The sequence below is a fragment of the Otolemur garnettii genome, unplaced genomic scaffold, assembly GCF_000181295.1.
Source record: "Otolemur garnettii isolate 467f Iridium unplaced genomic scaffold, OtoGar3 scaffold00008, whole genome shotgun sequence".
In the NCBI taxonomy this organism is placed as follows: Eukaryota; Metazoa; Chordata; class Mammalia; order Primates; family Galagidae; genus Otolemur; species Otolemur garnettii.
In genome coordinates, this window is record NW_003852403.1 from 33,215,193 (window position 1) to 33,239,287 (window position 24,095).

Consider the following 24,095-nt stretch of genomic DNA (forward strand, 5'->3'; position numbering starts at 1 on the left):
AAACAACAATGAGGGCTGCAACAAAAAAATAGCCGGGCATTGTGGTGGGCACCTGCGGTCCCAGATACTTGGGAGGCTGAGGCAAAAGAATTGCTTAAGCCCAGGAGATGGAGGTTGCTGTGAGCAGTGATGCCACGACACTCTACCCAGGGTGACAGCTTGAGGCTCTGTCTCAACAAAAAAAAAAAAAAAAAAAAGAACAGGAGGAAAGGCAACACAAAACTGAAACTTTGTTCACTTGATCCAGGTTTCCAGTTTAATAGTTAGCTTTAAACAAGATCTCTGCTTAGATTTTGCTAGGTTGGCTCAATCTTGGAAGTCTACAGAAGAGCAAAGGGTAAGGCCCAGCTCCCCCACCTCCACCCCAGTCTGGTGGACACAAATCAACATGGGAACAGCTTGTGAGGTAGGTACGCAGCACCTTATCAGCATAGCCTGGAAGCTGAGTTTTCCAGTTGAACCAGAAAGTCCTCTGTTTTTTGGCAGTTTTATGAAGTAACATTCAAATAAGGCATCATTAAAAATATATACTCTGGCTGGGCACAATGGGTCATGCCTCTAATCCTAGGACTCTGGGAAGCCAAAGCAGGAGGATTGCTTGAGGCCAGGAGTTTCAGCCCAGCCCAGCCTGAACAAGATCAAGATCCCATCTCTACTGAAAATAGAAAAACTAGCTGAGCATTGTATCAGATGCCTGTAGTCCCAGCTACTTGGGAGGCTGAGTTAGGAGGATGGCTTGAGCCCAGGAGTTTGAGTTTACTGTGAGCTGTGATGTTACCACTGCACTCCAGCCTTGGTGACAGAACGAGACTCTGTCTCTAAAACAACAACAACAAACCCCACATGTACTTTGAGAGGTTTTCCTAGCATTATTAAACCACCTGCCATCAAAAGGAGTTTTTCTCCATTCGTGAGTTGGAGCATTAAGATTAAGTCCTTGAGATGGATGGTGCACATAAGATAATCACACACAATTATCTATGTTAGAGGAAACTTATGAGGCTTGGCATCTAGAAAGATGTTTGAAAGAGAAGAAGTATTCACCCTAAACGACCATGAAATGGTAAAGAAACTTTGCAACCTAGGGCCAAGCCGCTGCATGCAGTGAGAGTACTGTTGAGGGCGTAATGTGGCTGAACAGGAAAGTGTAGGTGGCCTGAGGCTTCCTTCATCCTCTTCACATAGATAAGAGGAAGGGGCTGGGGGTAGGAAGAAGAAGGTCCATTTAGGAAAAGGGACGATTTGAGGCATTCCAAGGTGGGAGCCAAACCAGTAAAAGTGAAGCATCAGAAAGACTATTCCCCATCCAGGGAATGGGATAGAGCACCAAGAGATCTGAAAGCTTAAAAGTCGTTCGTGCTTTCCCTACAGATTCTGAGGGTAGAGCGGAGTATTCCCGGTTGCTTCTTTGCAAACTACATGAGTTCACGGGTCCTTCTTAAAACACAAGTTCAACAGTGTGGCCTTTGTGTGCGTCCTGTGGAATATGCCTCATCTTCACCCTCTCTCCATCACCAGACAGGAACCAAAGAGAGCTTGAGGGTGTGAATTCACATTGGTGTGCAGGGTTGCTGCCCAGCAATCCTGCCTGATTGTAGTTGGAAACGTTTTGTCCTTGGTGTGGATTCGTGAACGTTTAAACAGATGGTCAGAAGATCGGGCTCACTAACAGCTCTTCTAAGGTTTTTCCACTTTTCAGATGAGTTATCTTAGATCTACTACATACTAGGAAAAAGGGAACTGATCTACTGCCCGCACAGCCTTTTGGAAACCATTTGTAACCACACTATGGTACCTACTGTCAACAAAACGCAATAAAGTGGAGTTGCACTATGATTTGAATGCTTGATCAATGAAAAGTGAAGCCAGTCCTGTGAGGCTAATCCTGTTTTGTTTTTTTCTTAATCCTAGTCCTTTCCCTCAGGAGCTAGGTTTTTGGCTGGGCTGGCTGGATAATCACTGCAGGAGCGTCTTTCTGCGTGTGTGAAAGTGGCATTAGGTTCTATGATTAACTAGGTTATATGATTAACTTTAACATGATGAAAGCGTGCTGTCATTCCAGTGGTAGTTGCAAAGATGGCTGTCATCCCAGCCTGCTAATGCTCTGTGTGAGTCCTCAGGGCACAGCTGATGTGTGCTCATTATAGGTCTTGTGCATGGTGTGACTCATGCAACACACAGTCAGCTGCCTCAGGATGTCCACCAAGTCCTTGAACCATAGGGATTATTTGCTTTGCCTGTTTTTGAATTTTAGATTGACGGGATCATGCCATATGTACTCTTTGGTGTACAGACACCTTCTTCCTGCATTGTGTCGGTAAGACCCATCCTTATTGTTGTGTGAACCCGTCCTTTGTTCATTTTCATTGCTGTATAGTATTCCATTATTTAAAAGACAGCCCATTGCATTTACCCAGACTACTGTTGATTGACAGCTAGGTGTCTTTCCATATTTATAGCAACTCTGTGAGGTAAGTGCTATTATTCAGTCCATTTTGCAGATGGGGAGACCAAGCCTACATGCCTTTAGAATCCATTTACTCAAGTCTATAGGTCATTTTGTGGTTGAGCCAGGCCTTGAGCCCAGGCAGCCCAGCTCTCTCTGTGCTCACTCAATGTCTGAGCACATTGGGAAGCAGTTCTTTGATCTGTCTCTAACAGAGTCTTTTCTCCCTCTAAGGGATTCAAGTGGGAGGCTGTGGGAGTGAGACCAGGAGACAAATCCAAGTCACCAGGCTATGCAAGGACTCATCCCTCTCCCTGGGACTAGTGCTTTATTCCCAGGTCATTTTTTCTGTGCCAGGTGGTCTGTTAGTTCACCTGAACCCCTGGCAAATCCTCTGTCAGCTCATGCTGGACCTCCCATTTCAGAAGTGCATTTGAAGGCAGGATGACTCCTGTGAGGAAAGTGTAGCATGTTTTTGTGTTAGGGTACCCTTGGTCTTAACTGTTCAGGCTCAAGTTCTGTAGTGTGGCAAAGGAGGGAAAATGATAACTGGTTTTTGTTTTGTTTTGTTTCTCCTGTATTGAGGACTTTTTTCCTATATGAAAAATTATTTTTAATGTTTGTAGGGAAAGAAGTATCAACTCATAGTTTATGTTTTTTAGGACATTTTCACGAAGGCATGCTTCTTTATGTCACTTCCTGAGAAGCATTCAGGTGGAGGCTATAGATCCGCATTAAAAAGAAAGATGGGCTTCCTAGCCTGGAGTCAGAAACCCAGGACCAGGAAGTTTATGAGAGGTCAGTTCTGGACAGAAATGGAATGTTATAAGTAGGGTCACCTACTGCCGAATTCTGCTGTCAGTAGGATATGAGATGTCCTGATTCTGTATCTTTCCCTGACCATCGAAGACCTGGATTTACCAACATGTGACCTTTGGGGTGATGACTAGCGGGGAGGTCTACACCTCCCCCTCTCAGACACCAGATGCCTCCTGGCCCCAAAAGACAAACCATGCACTTTGATTCCTGCCCTAGAAAATAAAAAGTAATACTGGTAGTCTTTGAACCTAGATGAAAGATATTTTTTTCAATGACAAAGGTGTTTATGCATATATGTACAGATAGATTTAAAAGAATTTTTTTTCCCTAAGGGCATTTTATAAACGTTAAATGTGCAGCCTGCAAAACTTTGTTCTTTTTCCCCAGATGTTCCTTTCCACTGTGGAATCTGTGAGCTGTGCTAGCCAGGAGGTGAGTGGCAGTTTTCCAAAAAAAAAAAAAAAAAAAAAAAAAGAAGCTGTGCTTTTACTCATTGGTTAATAGAGGGGGAGGGTGCAGCTAATTAGGAATGTCTGAATCCTGTCATTCTGGAGTCTGAAATTGCCTTCTCTTGCCCTCAATGTCTTCCTATGGCTGTCCCCAGGTCCTACCCCCTCTCAGGCTTCTATATCCCATTCAGTCACCTCTTAGCCAATAAGCCAGCTTGTAACTAATCTCTAGGTAATGTGTGAAAGCTAAATGTTCTTAATATAGGATATTAGGTCTTGGTGGAAAAATTATCTAAGCTTTGAAAAATTATTACACCTACAATTTCACAACTGGTTGTAACACTATGGATTTTTGAGGCAGCACATGCTGTTCTCCCATATTGCAATTATTTTTAGCAGCTAACAGTTTGGAAACCAAACCTTTGAACTATCCCTTCCCATTGACATCAGAAAACAGGGACATGCCTCTAAAAGGATTTATAAAGAAAGAATTTTGTTAATGGAGTATAAAAAGAAACGAGGCACAGAGAGAAACATCTTCAGTGTTCAGATGGCCCACACATGTAATACACACAGGTCAGGGCGTCTTAGCTAAGCAGTAAACCCTCAGATGGATGCTAGATAAAATATTGTAATCCCGTTAAATTTGAACTTCAGAAAAACAACAGTTAGTGTTCTGATATAACTATGTCCCAAGTACATGGGGCATGCTGTATTTTTATGTATTAAATCTGGCGATTCTAACAAGGTTTTCAGTATGTTTTTAGTACAGTTTAAACAACTCACAGTTGCTGCGTACTTTCAGCATGGTGTTTACACTCAGGGGCGGCTGCTGGTGGCTCATGTCTATAATCCTAGCACTCTGGGAGGCTGAGGCAGGTGGATTGCTCGAGCTCAGACTAACCTGAGCAAGAGCCAGACCCTATCTCTACAGAAAAACTCTCCAGGTATCCTGGCAGTGGCTCTAGTCCTAGCTACTTGGGAGGCTGAGTCAAGAGGAATGCTCAAGCCCAGGAGTTTGAGGTTGCTGTGAGCTATGATGTCGTAGCACTCTGCCTAGGGCGACTGAGTGAGACTCTGTCTTGAAAAAAAAGAAGAGATTTTGAAAGACAAATATTGAGTGATCTAACTCATGTGGAATCTAAAAAAGCTGATCTCGCAGAAATAGAGAGTAGAACAGGGGTTACTAGAGGTTGCAGTGCGGAAAAGGGATAGGAGGATGGGGACACGTTGGTCATGAGGTAAAAAGTTACAGTTAGATAGAAGGAATAATTCCTGGTGTTCCACTGCTCAGTAGAGTGACTGTACTTAACAATAATATGTTGTGTATTTCAAAATTGCTTGAAGAGAGGATTTTGAATGTTCTCACCACAAGGAAATGATGAAAGTTTGAGGTGATGGATTTGCTAATTACCCTCATTTGATCATTACACAATGTACGCATGTATTGAGACATCACATTGTACCCCAGAATTATGTACAATTATTATGGGTCAGTTAAAAATAAAACTTTTAAAAGAAGAATCAAGAAAAAGAAATTTGTTTTTGAGACGGAGTCTCACTCTACTGCCCAGGCTGGAGTGCTGTGGCATCAGCCTAGCTCATAGCAACCTCAAACTCCTGGGTTCAAGACAACCTTCTGCCTCTGCTTCTCGAGTAGCTGGGACTAAAGGCACCGGCTCTATTTTCAGTAGAGTCAGGGTCTCACTCTTGCTCAGGTTGGTCTGGAATTCCTAAGCCCAAGCAATCCTCCCACCTCCGCCTCATAGAGTACTAGGATTATGGTGTGAGCCACTGCTCCTGGATAGAAAGAATTTTTTTTTAATTATTAAAGAGGAAATTGATGAAGAAGGAAATTGAACAACAGTTTTATCGAATTTGGTGTAATCTTTTTAATTATCTGATTTAAACTCCCCTACCAGATAATGTCATCAATTCTTTTCATGTATATATTTTTTAATGTTCTAATCAAATAAGTCCTGAATATTTAAAATCCTTATTTCTGTCAGCATTGAATTTGATTGAGGGGAAATGGATGTATACTAACTAGTCAAGAATAAGCTGGGAGCGGCGCCTGTGGCTCAAAGGAGTAGGGCACCGGCCCCATATACTGGAGGTGGTGGGTTCAAACCAGGCCCTAGCCAAAAACTGCAAAAAAAAAAAAAAAAAAAAAAAAGAATAACCTAAAAGCTCGTTATAAAGTAGAAATTATTCTAAGGAATTTGCAATTCCTTACAGTACTTATTTAAAATAATATTAAATACAAAAGCTAATTGATACACAGTTTTTCCAATATGAAAATTAGACATATATGACTTTATATGGAACAGTGTAGGGGAAAAAATTAAACATGTAGAACTTATTGTTAGAATCCCTTTTATTATTTTCATAATATAATGATAAAGCACACAAGTACATTTAATATAATCATAAGTTAATCAAATCTCAGGATTATAAGACCATAAATATACCATTTGTAATTGAGACTATATATTCTCTTTCAGAGGAAAACCCTGAAGAAGTATAGAAATTTCTAAGGGACAAAACCCAGCCACTCTTATTCAAATTTCCTTGTAAGAATAACCAAAATAATCCCTTATTTTTTTACTTGATTTACATCCAGTTTCACCAGTTGTCTCTTAGCAATAGTATAGCTGCAATAATTGAAGTCCCAATTGAGAGAAAAGATGGATAAATTTGACTACATTAAAAATAAAATTCGGCTTGGCGCCTGTGGCTCAAGTGGTTAAGGCGCCAGCCATGTATACCCAAGGTGGCGGGTTTGAATCCAGCCTGGGCCTGCCAAACAACAGTGATGGCTGCAACCAAAAAATAGCCGGGCATTGTGGCGGGTACCTGTGGTCCCAGCTACTTGGGAGGCTGAGGCAGGAGACTCACTTGAGCCCAGGAGTTGGAAATTGCTGTGAGCTGTGATGTCACAGCACTCTACCCAGGAGGACAGCTTGAGGCTCTGTCTCAAAAAAAATAAAATAAAATAAAATTCAAAAACTTTATGGCAAGCAACTCTATAAAATCATCATCAACATTATTCACAAAGTTAAGGGACAAACAATTGATGGAAAAATTATTTGATATATTAAGAGCACCTGTAAATCATTAGAAAAGACAGTAGAAATATGAGGAAAGAAATAGAAAAATGGGAAAAGAGTATGAATGAGAGTCTAAAAAAAGTAAGAAATACAAACAGTCCTAAACATAAAAGATAGAAATTCCAACTAAAATCATACTAAAATGCCATTTTTCATTCATCAGAGTGCAGAAGTTTGAAAGTCTTTTTTTTTTTTTTTTTGAGACAGAGCCTCAAGCTATTGCCCTGGGTAGAGTGCCGTGACATTACAGCTCACAGCAACCTCCAACTCCTGGGCTCAAGTGATTCTCCTGCCTCCGCCTCCTATGTAGTTGGGACTACAGGTGCCCACCACAATGCCCGGCTATTTTTGGTTGTAGCTGTCATTGTTGTTTGGTGAGCCCAGGCTGGATTTGAACCCGCCACCTCAGGTGTATGTGGCTGGTGCCTTAGCCGCTTGAGCCACAGGCGCTGAGCCAGTTTGAGAGTCTTGATAGCACACTCTGTGACAATGCAGTTGGGAACTTGGAACTCTCATCTGTTGCCAGTGGGAGTTTAGACAGCTATAATCTTCTGTGGAGGGTAACTTGGTTATATCCATCGATGTTACAACTACCCAGACTGACTACCCAGTAATCTGATTTCTAGGACTTAATCCCATAGACATATTTTCACATATGAGAAAGTAAGCGGAAGGTCATTAATTGCTGTTTATAATAGTAAGAGATTGGAAAGGATCCAAATATCTCTCAAAAATAACTATTGAAATATATTGTTGTATATCCATACAATGGAACATTATGCAAGGGTGAAATGAATGAGAAAACCCTATGTACTGATGTGGAAAGATTCACCAAGCCAGACCCAGTGGCTCACACATGTAATCCCACAACTTTAGGAGGCCAAGACAGGAGGATTGCTTGAGGCTAGGCATTCAAGACTAGCCAGGGCAACAGAGTAAGACCTCATCTCTACAAAAAAATTTCAAAAATTTAGCCAGATAAGGTGGCATGTACATGTAGTCCTTGCTACTTGGAAGGCTAAGCCAGGAAAATTGCTAGAGCCCAGGATTTCAAGGTTACAGTGAGCTACAGTAGCACCACTATGCTCCAGCTTGGGTGATAGAGTGAGACCAAGTCTCTTAAAAAAAAGAAAGAAAGAGAGAAACGTTTACTAAGATATATCTGAAAAAGCAAGGTGTATAATAGTGTAGAAAGCAGAATGAAACAAATATATATATTAAAATTGACTTCTATTTGCATAAAGAAACTGACAGGACATAGGAGAACCTAACTGAGGTGGTTTCGTATTTTCAGAGGTGGGGAGGCTGGAGGCTGGAGAGGTAGGGGGTGGAGATGGAAACGGGACTTCTGTGTACCTGTTTGTGCATACATCTTTTAAGTTTCTGAGCCTCATGGATATTACTTATGCAGTAATCAAATAAGAGTGAAGAGCGGTCTGTGCCTAGGCCCAGAAGCAAGAGGGAGTTTGGACATTTGGAGGAATTTCAGGGGTCAGACTGACAGGTGTGGGGAATGTGAAGGTGGGGAGCGGTGAGAGATGAGATGAAAAGATGCTGAAGATGCCCCAGAGGGTGTGCCAGAGTTGGTAAGAGAGAAAGGATCAGTGCAAGTCAGCAGGAGGGATGGCCCCGAAGTCTTAGAATGAACTACTGGTGCCAGAAAATCCTTGCTGGGCGAGTAGAGAGTGGGCTGTGTGTAGAGCTGGGGCAGAAATGCCCAGGTAATTGGCAGGGGCCAGGTCTCTATAGACAGAATGGGGTCAGAATAAAGAAATGTCACAGGATAAGCAAGACACAATTTTTACAGCTCAAACCATAATATAAGCTCTGGAAAACAAAACAAAGTGAAACATGGCCTCCTTCAAGCAGCATCAGTGCACCCTTGTGCTTTATCTGCCAACCCCAACACATCTTGATAAGGAAGCCATGGCAACTTCCAGCAAACTGTTGTGTCCCCTATGATCTTATTTCTAAACCGAACATTTTAGATCTCCCAAGACCGCTCAATTTGGAATAAGAAGACTTTGATTTGAGACCCTGAGTGATCCACTGTATAACCTTGGACAAAACACATAGCATCTTTGAAACTCTCGCTGTCTGTGAAACAAACAAGATGAGGCCTGCTGTACTCCCCTGAGTCAAGTGAGGCTCAAGTGTGTCCTTGGAAACTGTACTCTGCCCATGGGTGAGAGGGCTATGCACTGTTTACTCTGTGCTGAGTTAGTAAATAGGGCAGGAGAAGCTGTCAGAGCAGGGAAATGAAAGAGAATGTCCCTGACTTTTGAGGGAAATCACTGAATTTCCTTCTATGCTACATGTTGTATGGCAAGGAAGCCCAAACCGAGGGAAACATTAGATCTATCTAAATAATTTCAACTATTATTATTAACTTAGTCATTACTATTATAGTTATCTTAGTAATGGTAAATATTTTAATTATCATTAAAAGCAACTATTTTTTTTGCTAATATTTATCAAGAACTTAACCAGTGGCAAGGTCCTGTGCTGTTTTATGAACATTTTCTCTTTATTCCACAGGAGAGTCCAGCAAAGTAGCAATTGTTATTATAATCATTTTATGGATGAAGGGACTGAAGGGTCAGGTAAATTGCACAAGGGCACAGCAGCTGGCACGGGCAGAACCAGGATGCGTTCACATCACTCTGACCCGAGCTGATGCTCTTGACTTTTGTATCATTCTGCTGTTCCAAGGGGACCTATATCCAAGTGAGGGAGGCGGGAATCAGGGCAAGGACATCTGTCTTTCTACACGGTGATTCTTATTCATATTGTTGAACTTCCCTTACAGTACTAACAAGTGTGGCTACCCTCAAATTTGTAACGCAGCCAAGATTCTTTTTAAACAGCTTCCATGCTTATATCACCCAGCCCCCCACTTTGGCAGCCATGTTCTCCCATGTCTAGCTCACACCTGGCCCTCTACCTTTGACCATGATAGGCATTTGAATAACTAACTAGTCTTGAACTATCATAGGCACAACAAATCAGTTTGAATGAAACTACTTAATATCCACTCAGTGAGGGTATACCCTGCGGTATTCCAGGCATGTGGATTCCAAGTCAAATGTGAGTAGAGCAGCATCTGCAGACTCCCCGTCCGGTGCAGCAGACATGCCAGCATTTAACCAAAACTAAGCTGAGTTCTCTGATACCGGTTGGTGTTCCTTAGATTTGCCTGAGCATTAAAATCACCTTTGCCACTTTATTTAAAAAAATAACAAAAACTCCTACAGTTTCTTGAGTCCTGGCCCAGACAAATTGAATCAGAATCTCTTGAGGAAGGTCCTGGGAATCTGCCTTTCTAACAAATGCCCTGGGAGTCTTAGAGTTATGTAAGTTTGGGAAATGAGACATCAGTAGAAACAGGATACTGTGGGGTCAGAGGAGGAAGTTGCTAAGTCTATCTGTGGGTGGGAAGATTAGCCAAAGCCTCCCAGCAATGTTTAGGCCACACCTTAAAGAGTGAGTAAGCACACAAGTAGAAGGGACTTTCTAAGCAAGGAGAATTTCAGGTGAAGCCTTTGACGCATGAAAAAGAATCGTTTGTTCAGAGTGGGTGCGTGGAGTTTGTGTGACTGCTAAGAAGGGCAGCAGCTGAAGGTGAAGGAGTAGGTCAGAGTCCTAATGTGAAGTCTGTTGACTTTACCCTAAAAGCCACAGGGGCCACTGCAGGATTTTAATTAGGCAAGAGAAGGAATTTCACTCTGTTGGCAAAGGGGAGAATGGCCTGATAAGAGAGAGACATGGAGTCCAGTCTGAAGGCTGTCAGGGTGTCAGGGAGGTTCCCAGGAGCAATTCGCCAACTAAGAGTAGTGGGATGGCTCAGGAGGTAATTTCAGAGCTAAAATTGACAGGACTTAGTGATATTTTGATTTTGTTATTTAACTAAGTGAGTGGGGCAATAGGATGACTCCTTGCTCAGACAATGGAGAGAAGGGTGGGTCACTGCCACTGGTGAGGGGTGTGGGAGGAGGAGAAAGGGGTGGTGACGGGAACATGAACTCTGTCCCTGTGAGCAGAGTTTCATTGGCTCTGGGGGATCCTACCCACTGGGTGTTTGGATGTCTGAGGATAGAGATTTAGGAGCCCACAGCATCGTGATGGGAGACAAAGCCTCGGAGCAGGTGAGACTCACTGAGGGGCGTGCAGAGGAAGAGCAGAAGGTGCTGAAGGCCAAATGGTGAGTGCTTAGAGGCGGGTGAGGAAGAGGGGTGGGAGGAAGACCATAGAGGGGCTGGGAGAAGGCAGAGAGCACTGAGAGGGAAAGTTACCAAGGAACCCAAGGAAAGTGAGTTTTCCAGAAAAGAGTGATCTATGGGGCAAAATGGAAGAGATACCCTCTGGGGGAATTATTGACCACTTATAGTTTCTGTTGCCATTGCCTTGGTTTGTTTGCCAAATCCAGGCCAGATTCTACATGAATCTCCTATTTAAGGGTCCAGTTTAACCATACAACTGATTGCATTTTTATGCTGCTTAAATTCTTAAGAGAATCTAATTGGCTCAGCCTATGTACTGGCTTCCCTTAGGGCGACCCAGTGCACTCCCCCTGACTAGAGAGGGCAGCTGGTGAGCTTGAGTCTGCAGCTGCAGCTGGGCAAATTGCTAAGGAGAGAATGCAAGGGAAAGAGAGCAAGATAACCATTGGAGATCTTCTTGATGATCATTCCAGCGAACTGTTTGGAAGTGATGGTGAGAACAGAAGTCATACTGCAGTGTATTAGAGTCCTCTGCAAGTAATCATGACAAGTCTCTAGAAAGGCATTGATCTGACTCTTTCAAAAATGTCCTCTGAGGCTGGACATGGTGGCTCAGTCCTGTAATTCCAGCACTGTGGGAGGCTGAAGTGGGAGGATCACATGAGGCCAGCAGCCTAGGCACATAGTGAGACTTCAAAACCCAACCAAACAAAAATCCTTACTTTGCTTTTTCATAAAGAGGCAGAAGCCTTCCCTGGTTCACTTTTTTTTTTTTTGGTAGACAGAGCCTCAAGCTATCCCCCTGGGTAGAGTGCTGTGGCATCATAGCTCACAGCAACCTCCATCTCCTGGGCTCAAGAGAGTCTCCTGCCTCAGCCTCCCAAGCAGCTGGGACCACAGGTGCCCGCCACAACGCCTGGCTATTTTTTTTGGTTGCAACCATCATTGTTGTTTGGCGGGCCAGGGCTGGATTTGAACCTACCACCTTAGGTGTATGTGGCTGGCACCTTAGCCACTTGAGCCACAGGTGCTGAGCCCCCTTGGTTCACTCTTAATGATCAAGTGGGAGACTGTGCTTTCTAATCAAGTTACCTTTTCCTCTGTTCTTTTAATTAAATTGTCAAAATATAACAAAACATAAAACATGGGCCTTGAGCTGGACCTGAATGGCCACACTAAAGTCATGTGATTCTGATTAGTCCTATGATGGATTTTGTGATCTTAGCCTTAGGACTAAGACTACAAAGGACTATGTTTGATGCAAATTTCAAGGAATAATTTACAAATGCAGTTGTGAATGAGAGTGCTGTTGTTTTTAACATTTGGACTCTTTTGGCTGTGAGGTCTGTGAGAAGACAGGTCACAGCAGGTCTCACCTTAAGATGACTTTAGCACATAATATAAAAGTGGCCATACCTGAAGGGTGGAGCATGTCATTTCATTGAGTCCTGACACTGAAGCATATGTGCTAATGAGGACCGGAGTTTGTTTAAGGACATCCACATTCATTAATCAGCCAACAAAGTATTTATTAAACTTCTATTATTCACTCAACCAATTCTGGCTGAACACCTAATAAAGTCAAAGTGCTGGGTCTTTTTAATTCTCCCAACAATGAGCAAGGATTACAATCCCATAATTTTATGAGATTTGGAGAGGGGAGGCTTACTTTGTTCAAGGTCCCAGGGGAGGCAACATTTAAACTGACTCTATAAAATCCAACCTTTAAAATCCATATCATTTCCTTTTAGCTGGGCCCTATCAGGAAATCAAAGCTGTGTAAGCTACAGTCCTTACCACTCAGGGCTGACAGTGAGGTCCAAAACTTAAGATTTAATGTCTATAAATCTATAGCAGTGGTTCTCAACCTTCCTAATTCCACGTTGTTACAAATTGAACAAAGGGGTCATGACCCACAGGTCGAGAACCAATGATCTGTAGAACAAGGTACGAGTGTACAACATCCAGGCAAGTGCCCCCAGGATCTCACAGCCACAGGTGTTTGTTTGGTTGAGCAACAAGGCAGGCAGCTGGAGCCATGGGGTTTGTGCTACTAAGAAAACTGGTAATATGTGGGTAGATGAAGGAGTGGGGGACGCTTCCAGTTAGCAGAGCTGAACAAGAAAAGGTGCAAAGCCAGAACAAGAGGTGGTGTCTGAGAAATTATAAATAGACCTGCTGCAGAGAACGCCAGTTCTGAATCTGAGATTAGAAAACAGAGTTGAAACAGTAAATGGAACCTGCTAGTGGAGGGCTTTAAATCCCAAGCTAAGAATTAGGACTTTATTCTGTGGTTAATAGGAAGCTTTTACAAGTTTTGAATATAAAAGGAACACAACTTAAGGATGTTTTAGAAAATTAACTTGATTGTCAATTACAAGGAGGACAGGAGATCAGCTAAGGGTGCTGGGCCAACGTCAGATAATGTGTGATGGAGACTCCTCACCCTTACGGAGGCCTAGATGGAGAAGGGTGCTTGTGAGATTGTGCCCAGAAAGAAGGTCCAAAGAGGTGGGCCAAACCAAGGTGGGGTCTATTTACTCACAGCCACGGAGGGCAGGGACAGAAGGGAGCTAGAGAAGTGGCTCCTGGCACCAGGGGAGTCTAAGGAGTGAAATGGGGCAATGGCCTAGTCCATTCCAGCTGTTGTAACAAAATATCATTCCCTGGGTGACTTACAAAGAACATAAATTTATTTTTTATTGTTCTGGAAGCTGGAAAAGTCCAAAATCAAGGCACTGGCACATGGGGTTTTTGATAAAGGCTGTCTTCTGGCTGTATCCTCGCAGGGCAGAGAAAGGGCCAGCAGCTCCGTGGGCCCCTTCCTAAGAGCACTAACTCATTCGTGAAGCCTCCTCCCTCGTGATCTAATCACTTCCCCAAAGGCCTCACCAAATACCATCCTCTTGAGGATTAGGCTCTTAACAAATGAACTTGGGGAAGGCAGAAAAATCTAGACTATAGCAGCCTATACGGGAAAAATGAGCCAGCCTTGGGGTGACGGGGAGAGGACTCACAGCAGGTTCTGTTGCATAGCATGACATGGATGGAGGCTACTGGTCGGAACCAAAACTGAGCGTGTCTGGCAGCCCCCTTACCACACACCATGGAGAGTGGCCTGGACAGTGACAGAAACCAAGACATGAGGCGTCTAAGGCAGACTGTGGCCAGTGGAAATGGGAAGAAAAATCTTATATGTTAGAGATGATGAGTAAAGACCCAATAGGACTTGTGGATCCACAGTAGATAATGAGCAGGAAGGGGAGCAGAAGACCCTATAAGCACTGACAATCGCTTTAAGAGCAAGCCATGTTCCAAAGGTTAATTTGGAAGCTAGTTATTTGGGCTTTGGCAAAGTTTCATCATGAAGACACTTTTCTCGTGAGAAAATGTTTTTGAAAATAGTAGTCTAACACATCAGGAGTATTGCTCCCCTCACCTAGCCATGGAATCTAAACTTCCCTCCCACTCACTCCAAATCTGCCTTCGGATCTTGGCTTTTGGTTCATGGGCGAAGATTTGTGAGCATCTGTGGGCCTACACTCCTCTCACCTGCAGGTTGTGGGAAGTAACTATATGCCCCCCAACTTCTAACTCTGTACTTTTCCATCTTCGGCCTATTCCTGGGCAGGATGCAATTTCAGGATTATTTGGTTCAAAAATGTTTACTCTTCTACCCTGTGGTGAACTAACTGCTTCTTTTCCACTCTCCTGTTGCTGAAGCATCAAAAAAAGTAGCCTTTATGAGACTTTTTCCTTCCTAAGGAGTTTCTGATCCCCCTCCCTTTGTGTATTCAGCTCCTCTATATGGAAAATTAAGGGCCATGTATGTTACAATACGAGCTTTGAGGACACAGAGAGGGGCCGAATGAAGATTAATCTCATCTCATTTAAGGGATAAAATGGACTCAGAAGAGGGCACTACTAGGTCTCATCAGTTTTCTCTCAAACCCAGGTCTCACTTACAATATTTTAAAACCTTGCCCATAGCTCTATAGCCATGTCCACATCTGCTATATGTGTCCCCAGCTGTTGTCAATGTCTTGGTCACTAATTTTTCTGTTCCTTCTGCTTCTCTCTAACATATGCTTCTGAAAGGTTTTCTTGTATAATTCTAAGTAATTTAAATTCTCAAATTAAAATAATGAAGTTAATCATTTTCAGAAATATCAGGAAGAATCCAGGAATGCAGAAATGAAAGTGATTATGAAATGTTTAGCTTTTCAGGGTGTCGTTTATTGCCAAATCTTAGTAGAAAGCACTTTTTAAAAATTAGACTTTATTTTTTAGAACAGCTTCAAATTTACAGAAAAATTGAGAAGATGGTCTAAAGAGTTCTCATATACCCTGACACCTAATTTTTAACCAAATTGGTAACTTTTATGTTAGTGAGGTACATCTGTTAATTTAATGAACCGAAGACACATGGACTGGAGTTCATACTTTCTCATACTTTCTTTAGATTTCTTTCATTTGGACCTACATAATTTTTCAAGGATTCCATCCCACATCATATTTAGTTGCCGTGTCTCCTCTGGCTCTTCTTGGCAATGATGATTTCTCAGACTTTCTTTATTTTCTGTGATCTGGACAGTTTTGAGTAGTATAATTCAGGTGGTTGGCAGCAAGCCCTCATGGAGTTTGGGTGGTGTTTTTCTCATGATTAGAATGGGAAATGACTTAGCATGGTTATGTTGAATATGAAGGTCAGGCCGCTATGGGCTCCTGCCCAGGAAACCCAGTGGGCGTCCTGGTGGGTTGGCATCTCACAGCAACGACAGCAACTGACCTCTATAAAGCGGACGTCTTGCTCTGTCCCTGCAGCAGAGGTTGTGACAAGGGGGCGGCACTTCCACATGGCATTTAGGTTCACTCCATCCTGCCTTGCACCCACTTCAGGGAGGCAAGTTCCGGTTGAGCCAGACACGAACCCCAGCCAAGTTCACTAAGAGGTTGCAGTTCAGGGAAGATCATGCACATTCCAGGGCATATGAGCGGAAGCACGTCTGAAAGCACAGAACATATGGTTACAGTTCAGTGTAGAACAGGCCGCCAAAGCCTCCAGTGTCACAAACCTGTTTCTTCCTGCAGAGTATCTGGAAAAGCCAGGGCTGGGTTGTTCACCAACCGATGGAAACTCCATAGTTTCGTCCCTTTCAGATGATGCCTTGTTTGTTACTGCTGTACAGACCTCCAGGTTGACAGCAGGGATACAGGACCTGGAGGGGCTCTAACACATGCACAATCCCAAGAGGAGAGGGGCATCTTTTCCTTTGCAAACATCTGAATGATGCGTGAGAACTGTCTGGATTTGTCCTCCAGAGTTTTATAACAATTCTTATGTTTTTTAAGATGCTTTGAAAAAAATTAAATTTTGTAAAAAGCCATGTGGAATTTTTCAAAGCTATCGTAACTCTTACTGTATATATTTTTTTGGTTGTCATTTTTTTCTCCTATTATTCATATTCTTAACCATTTGACAGTAGTCTGTGTTTTTCCTAGAGGTGGCATCTAAAAATCAGATCACCTGGAAAAAATAAAATAAATAAATAAATAAAAATCAGATCAACTTAGTTGTGGTTATGTTCCCCCCTCAATTTTTTTTTTTCTCATTCACATCATTAAACTATTCAACCAAACCTTTTGTGGTAGGAACTGGTGAAAATGATAATTTAGGGTCTTAAAAGAAATTTTACCTTCACTCTAAAACTCCTTTAGTATGATCACAATTTTAATTTGTAAATGTGACCAATGATTTAATTTGCTTTTTTCAGGGATTTGTTGACTCATCTCAGTTTTCATGGCGGTTATTCTGTCCCTGCCCACTTGGTATGGTTATGTCCCTTATAACTCAAGAGCAGTTTAACACCAGGTGTAACCCTGCAGAGTTGGTGGTTTTAGGGAGGTATTCTTTATATGATAAGGAGTAAATACACATTATGAAATACATAATCCTGGGATTGGATTTAGTATGCTCATTTGTTGGCCAGCTTTATCTGTAATTTCTCTTTACACAGAACACTTTAGAACCATTTCTCCTCAATGTTAACTCCTCAGAACATGTAATCTCAAAATGGCATGGGCCTTGTAGTCCTAGCTACTTGGGAGGCTAAGGTGGGAGGATCACTTGAGCTCACTAGTTTGAAGCCAACAAGGGTAACAAGACCCTGTCCCAAAAAAAAAAAAAAAAAAAAACAATTTTTAATAGAGTGACACTTCTTCAGTTAAAGATTGCTGTGAGCTATGACACCACGGCACTCTACCAAGGACAACAAAGTGAGACTCTGTCTCAAAAAAAATAAAAATTAAAAAAAATAGAGACAAGAAGGAAAATAATTACCCAAAATAACCTAACCTTCATTACTATTCATATTTTGTCCTTGATATTTCAGACATTTTTAATATAGCCTTTACATATAAATATGTGAAATTCAAAAATGAGATTAATTTCAAACTACTCTGTAAACTGTTTCTCATTTGACTGTATGTCATGATATATTTTCAGGAAAATAAATATAGGTGCACATATTCATCATCTGGATGTACCATAACCTAGTTAATTGATGGACATTTTTATTGTTTATTATTTCACTATTTTAGATAATATAGCTATGAACATCTTTGTGGAATGAGTCTTTTTTTCTGTATTATGATGTTAGGATTCTTTGAGAATCAAAGAAATTAGTAGAGAAAAATCATAGTGAGGCATTGCATCATCTCAACCAAACTTGCATAATTTTATTCCACGAGAGAAGGTATTTTAGACTAAAAAGTGAAAAGTTTTTTAAAAGAATGAACTTTTTGTCTTCAAAATTTTCGAACACATTACAAAACAACCTTCAGGACTATGGGTGTCTAGAATAAAAGAAGAAAACCTTTTTATTATAAATACTGTATGGAAGAATTCTAGAAATAGATTCAAACTCCTAAAAGACATTCAAAGTAAAAGGGAAAGGAATTGTAATATGAGATCACTGCATATAATGATGGAAAAGAAATAAAATTGATTCATCTAAGCATATGACACATAATAATTTCAAATATATTAAAAAAATACAGTTTAATTATATCTAAGTAGCTATAAGTCTGAAGAGTATTTGGGGGCCAGCTATGATTAATGATCAAATGGAAGACATCAATCGCAACAGGAATATGTTACATATTCTTAAAATACTCTTTAATATTATATGATAGGAATTATATGTGAGATATATATAATAAAGTACGTATCAAAAGGAAAAGAGATATTAGGAGGGGATGGGTAAGTTCACACCTAACAGATGCAGTGCACACTATCAAGGTGAAGCTCACACTTAACATGTATAACTTTGACTCAATCTGTACAAAAACAAAGTATGTAAACAAAGCAGGTGTTCCCCCTAATATCCTGAAATTTAAAAAAGGAAAAAATATGTATATAAAAAAAAAAAACAGGAAAGCAAGTGAACAGAAAGAATATATTACAATTAATAAAAGTTTTACTATTCAAAATATAGACGAAAGCACTAAAGTATATTTTTAAAAAGTAGATGAGGTCATTGACCAGATTATAATTAATATCAAATGAGAAATGCACAAATGTTTTAAGTAACTTAATGGAAAAAATTCATTTTCTTACCAAAATAAGTACAAGTCAATCTAGGGAGGAAAAACAATTAAAAAAAATGCATCACAACAAAGTAGTTGGAATATTTAGAAATAAAAACCTGTGTATCGTGGTAGCCTGGTACCTTGGTTCTGTCTCCTAGGAGAAGAACTGGCAATACATAAATGGGACCTATAAAATAGTCCATAACTTTTGATAATCATTTTACTTTGGGTTGTACAGGGTGGCCATGAAGTTTGTGTACAATTTAAAATAGTGTGCAATTACACATGAACTTTATGGCCACTTTGTACATTCAAAAGAAAAAAATACATGAAACATTTTGATGTATGTTGAGTAATGAAAATGACATGGGAATGATTTTTTTGTCCCTGGGTAGAGTGCAGTGGTGTCATCACAGCTCACAGCAACCGCAAACTCCTGCATTCAAGCCTCAGTCTCCCAAATAGCTGGAATTACAGGTGCCCACCGTGACACCCAGCTAATTTGTTCTGTTTTTAAGAGAGACAGGGTCTTAATGTTGCTCAGGCTAATCTCCAACTCCTGAGCTGAAGCAATCTTCCCGCGTTGGCCTCCCAAAGTGCTAGGATTACAGGCATGAGCCACTGGGCCTGGCCTGGTGTTTTTAATTATTTACATTTTGGTATAGTATCAAAAGCCTTAATATACATTATCTCATTGAATCCTCAATGAGGAAGCTGTGACACAGAGCTCACGTAGCTGGAACTGGAGATGGAAGAGTCCTATTCTACCTAGGAACAAGACCTGGACTTACACCTCCTGTGTCCTCCATCTTCTGGGTGTGGGACTTCAGTCACACCCCTGACATCTCTGAGCAGCAGTTTTCAGATCTGTACGTGGATTGTAATGCTTGACCTCCATAGACCCCAGGTTTTGAGCAATCGATGAGATAATGCATGTGAAAGTAGGGCTTCCACTGTGGGTCAGATAAGGCGATAATTGAGGTCGCTGCTTTCTGAAAATGGAGCTTTTAGGTGAATCTTCAAACTGCACACCCAGAAGCAAGGAGGTTTGGGACACTTTCAATCAGTAAGAGAACAAAGGATGCAGAGACCTACAACAGGGAGGGTGGAGTTTAAACAGTACAGAGTGGATTTGTTTGCACTGGGAGCACAGCGTGCAGAGGGAATTCAAATGCACTTGCATGTTTTTATATGAAAGACGTTATGCACACCTCCAAACAACCTTTGAACCATGGTAAACTCAGCCTGACACATGGTCCCCAGCTTCCTCTTTCCTCCAGAGTCCTCCCTTTCCTGACACTCCTCACTGTGACAGGTGGTTTTAGCAGTGGGATGCCCTGACCCACCATGGAACTATCTTGTCTTTTTTCTAGGTTACTTCATTGCCGGTTACACAAAGTCAAGGTTGAGGCTTTCTGCCATGATCCAGTGAGGTACATCAGCTGAGTTGCAGAAGCCGCTTTGGCACTCCCCTCTCTGTAGCACCAATAGGAGTGAGGGGCGGGCCTGGAAGTGACACACTGTCACTCCAGCTGTGTGACTCTAATGAACTCAGGAAGCTAACCAAGGACAAAAGCCATCCTTTGTCATGACTCTGAGACAGCCAGAATGAGGATATTAAGTTTGGGGTAGAATGAGGAGGCTTCACACTGGTGCCCCTGAGTCTGGGGTGCTTTTTGGCTGGACTTTAATGGCAACATCTTGTGTGTATGTGTAAAAATTGTCACCCCAAAGTGCTGTTTTATCCACTGTCTGACTTGATCACAAAACCCACCTTCCCAGACTTGCATTGGACCCAGATCCCCAGAATCTTTCTAAGTCTGGTTGGTTTTAGAACTCTAACTACCATCACTACCATCTAACTACTATCTAGACTAGATTAAATGGCACCGAGGACTCATAGATTCAACATCCTACTGTGTGCCTGGTATTTTCTTTGCTAATTTTATGGGTAGTTATTTAATCCTTTCTGCAACCTTATGAAGAAAATATTTTTTTTTATTAAATCATAGCTGTGTATATTAATACAGTCATGGGGTACAGTGTGCTGTTTTATATACAATTTGAAATATTTTCATCCAACTAGTTAACATAGCCTTCATGTCATTTTCTTAGTTATTGTGGTAAGACATTTATATTCTACATTTAGAAAGATTCACATGTACCGTTATAAGATGAACCATAGGTGTGATCCCATCATTTGCAGAGGAAGAAATGAAGGTTCAGAGACGTTAATAATTTGTCCCAGGTCACATGGCAAGTGGGCTTGACACTAAAGCCCATACTTTTGGTGGTTTCTGGGCCACTGCCTGCTAAGGGACAGTGTTAGGCCAGGTACTGGGGATGTCTGCGTGCTTTCTATACACACACAGGAAGGCAGGCAGGCATTTTTTCTCTTAAGCACGTGTTTTGTTTTCCATACAGAGAATCCTTTTTCTGACAGCCATTTTATTTCCAAAGCTGAGAACACCACATGCTCCGTAGAAGAGTATAAAGCTTTCAAAAAGAGAAGTTTTTGGCTGCCTCACTCCTTTGTAGTTTAAATATCATTAAAACATCTGCTTCCATTTTGTTTGTTTCATCTTTTGCAAAAATCAGGGGTGATCTTGAAATAAATAAAAAGGAAAATATCTCACTGAACCAAGAGAACCCGGTACCTGGCTATCGGAGAATATTTACCTGTTTAGACATTGCGAGAGTGATAGAAAATTTGTACAAAACTCATGATTAAGATGCAGCCGCTGAAGTCCAAAAGTTAGAGATTAAATATTATGTTAGAGTAGTTCCTTCTGATGAGTTCTGAACTGTTTTTGAAAATGAGGAGTTCAGCAGAAAGGCAATTAACAAGATCATAACAAAGCTCCCATAGGAAATTAACAGTCTGGAATTTATTCTGTAGCTCTTCTCTGATGGAGAAGAAACAGCTGAAAATGGGGGAAGGGATGTCTCTGTAGCCAATTAAACTTTGATGGACGTTCATGTGCACAGGTGGGCAGCAGCATCACTTTAGTCTTTTGTAATTACCCTGTGATTTGGGTCAGAACCCTTATCCAAAAAGTGGAGCAGCACTGAACAATATCATGCCACTATCTGAAATTTTATTATATATTTCCTTGTTTGCTTACTCTTCATATCAGCTCTTTTTTTGTATGTGTGAAATGCACACCTTAATTATATGTTCATTGAGTTCCCACCAATGTAAACACCTGTGTACCTTAAACGCTTGTCAAGATATGATTGCCATTACCCCAGAAGCAACTGCTGTTCTGATTTAGTAGATTAGTTTTCCCTGAGGGGGCACTTGACACAAATGGAATCAGGCATATGTAGTTTTTTCTCTAAGGCTTCCTGGACTCAGCGTGATGTCCACTTGTTAGTATCCATGTGGCACGTGTCAATAGTCTGTTCCTCTTGACTGCTGAATAGATGAGTATTCTACACCTTGGGCTGGGTTTGTTTTTGTGTTTGTCTTTTTTGGCCAGGGCTGGGTTTGAACCTGCCACCTCCAGCATATGGGGCCAGCACCCTACCCTTTTGAGCCACAGGTGCTGCCCTGTTTGTCTTTTTAGTGTCTATCTTCCTATTGAGGGACACTTAGCCATTTCAAGGTTTTGGCCAAATAAAGTTGCTAACAATGTTCTTACACCCGTCTTTGTGTGGATACACGTATTCGTTTCTATTGAGTAGAGACCTGTGAATGGAATTGCTGGGTACAGGGGAGATAAATGTTTAGCTTTATAGGAAACTGTCAGGTTTTCTTCCACCTCCACTATCAACATAGGAAGTGCTCCTTGCTGCTATTAGATGCTATCAGCAGCATCTCATTCTGGTTTTAATTTACATTTCTCTACTGACTAATGACATTGAGCACTTCACTGTTTGTATTGGCTATTTGCATATCTACCTTTGTGGAGTGACTATTGTGCCCATTTTTTTTAGTTAGATTGTCTAACCAAGTGTTGTGGCAGGTATACTCCTAGCTACTTGGGAGGCTGAGACAAGAGAACCACTTGAGCCAAGAGTTGGAGGTTGCTGTGGGCTATGACGCCATAGCACTCTACCAAGGGCGACAAACGAACACTCGGTCTCAAAAAACAAAACAAAACACAAAAAACTACTCATACATCCTAAATCAAAAATAAAAATTAAATTAAATTTAAAAATTAAAAAAAGTTTTTTTTTTCACTATCGAGTTGCAGATGTTCTTCATACAGTATGCAAATCTATTTCTATACGTACACGAGACCCTCTCTACTGCTCAGGGAGTGGGGCCCCAGTCACTCCATCTTCTTGTCTTTCTCCCCAAATGATGCCAGGAATTCTGCTTTGTTTAATACTATATTCCCAGTGCCTAGGATTTTTCCTGGCACCGAGTAGGAACTCAATAAACATTTACTAAAAGAATCAATGAACAAACAGATGAACTGACTTTGGGGCCTGATATTTAGACACAACGGTCTTTAACTTAATAGCATTTATTAACAAGGAAATCAAGGAGAAAAGCAATTTAAATTGTTATCCTGGAGCTATAAAATTCACTTGGCACGAAGGACACAGAATAGCTTCAGATGCTTTGTTCGCCTAGGGAAAATACTTGTAGAACTTCTCATGAAGTAGCCTCTTGTGTCCCCATTTATGAGCCCACTACTGCAGCCATCGCTGCTAACATGCCTCATTCTGCAGCTAGGCTCTGACCACTTCTAAGTCTGACCAAGTTTGCTTGATGGGTTATCAGGAAATCTAGCCTTGGAGGTTTTTAGGTAACTTAACCCGGTTAATTTCACCGGGTCCTCAGTGCCCCTCCTTTTGCTGCTCTGACACTGGGAATGCCTGTTCTCCGGTGGGGTGGCTGGACGTCTGCAGGAGTCGGCCTCACCAGCAGGCTCCCTGGACGTCTGCAGGAGTCGGCCTCACCAGCAGGCTCCCTGGACGTCTGCAGGAGTCGGCCTCACCAGCAGGCTCCCTCCATGGTGGGCTCTGCATTCCTTACCTCCCCTGAAGGGCCAGTGGGGGCTTCTCCTTCCCTCGAGGCTTGGAAGCCAGTTCCCGGGTCCTCAGCCAGCAGGCTCCAGCCTCTCTGGTTGTTACTGATGGTGGTGGTGGGGTGTCTACAGTGAATAATAATTGTCCACATCCATATTTGCAAAGAGTTTTGCCATTCACAGAACACGTTCACGTCCATGGTCTCATGTAAACCTCCAGACAATCCTGGCTGTAGCCCTCTTTGATTGTTTTTGTTTCCCCAGAGGTGGCAAGAAGGTAATTCGATTTGCTCCAGAATATGAATATGTGGCCTAGCGTTTTCTAAGATCCTCTGGGGTCTTGCTAAAAAAAAATATTGGTGCTTTCTTAGCTCTGGTAGATGTTCATGTGAGGTGTTTAAAAGGCTCATAGATTTTACAGTGTAGACACCTGTCTTCTGTCTGTCATTAGATATTTAATTACCACACTGCAGACATAT

The 24,095-nt window shown here is 41.7% G+C and overlaps 1 protein-coding gene across 7 annotated transcripts in view; it reads left to right on the plus strand.

Annotated features, from left to right (window-relative positions):
• The window catches only part of PAPSS2 (3'-phosphoadenosine 5'-phosphosulfate synthase 2), a 90,634-nt gene that overhangs the window by 27,348 nt on the left and 39,191 nt on the right, over positions 1-24,095 (plus strand). Inside the window, exons 1-2 of one of the 7 annotated variants that reach the window (XM_023509498.1) lie at positions 811-2,317; positions 3,653-3,697. The exons of 2 other annotated variants lie outside the window; for them this stretch is intronic. In XM_023509498.1, the coding sequence (XP_023365266.1) occupies positions 2,267-2,317; positions 3,653-3,697 (96 nt within the window). In that variant the 5' untranslated portion in view covers positions 811-2,266. Of the gene's footprint in view, positions 1-810; positions 2,318-3,652; positions 3,698-9,278; positions 11,026-11,094; positions 11,538-24,095 lie in introns of those variants that run through there. 4 more of the 7 variants (XM_023509497.1, XM_023509499.1, XM_012801408.2 and 1 more) reach the window with 4 other exon arrangements.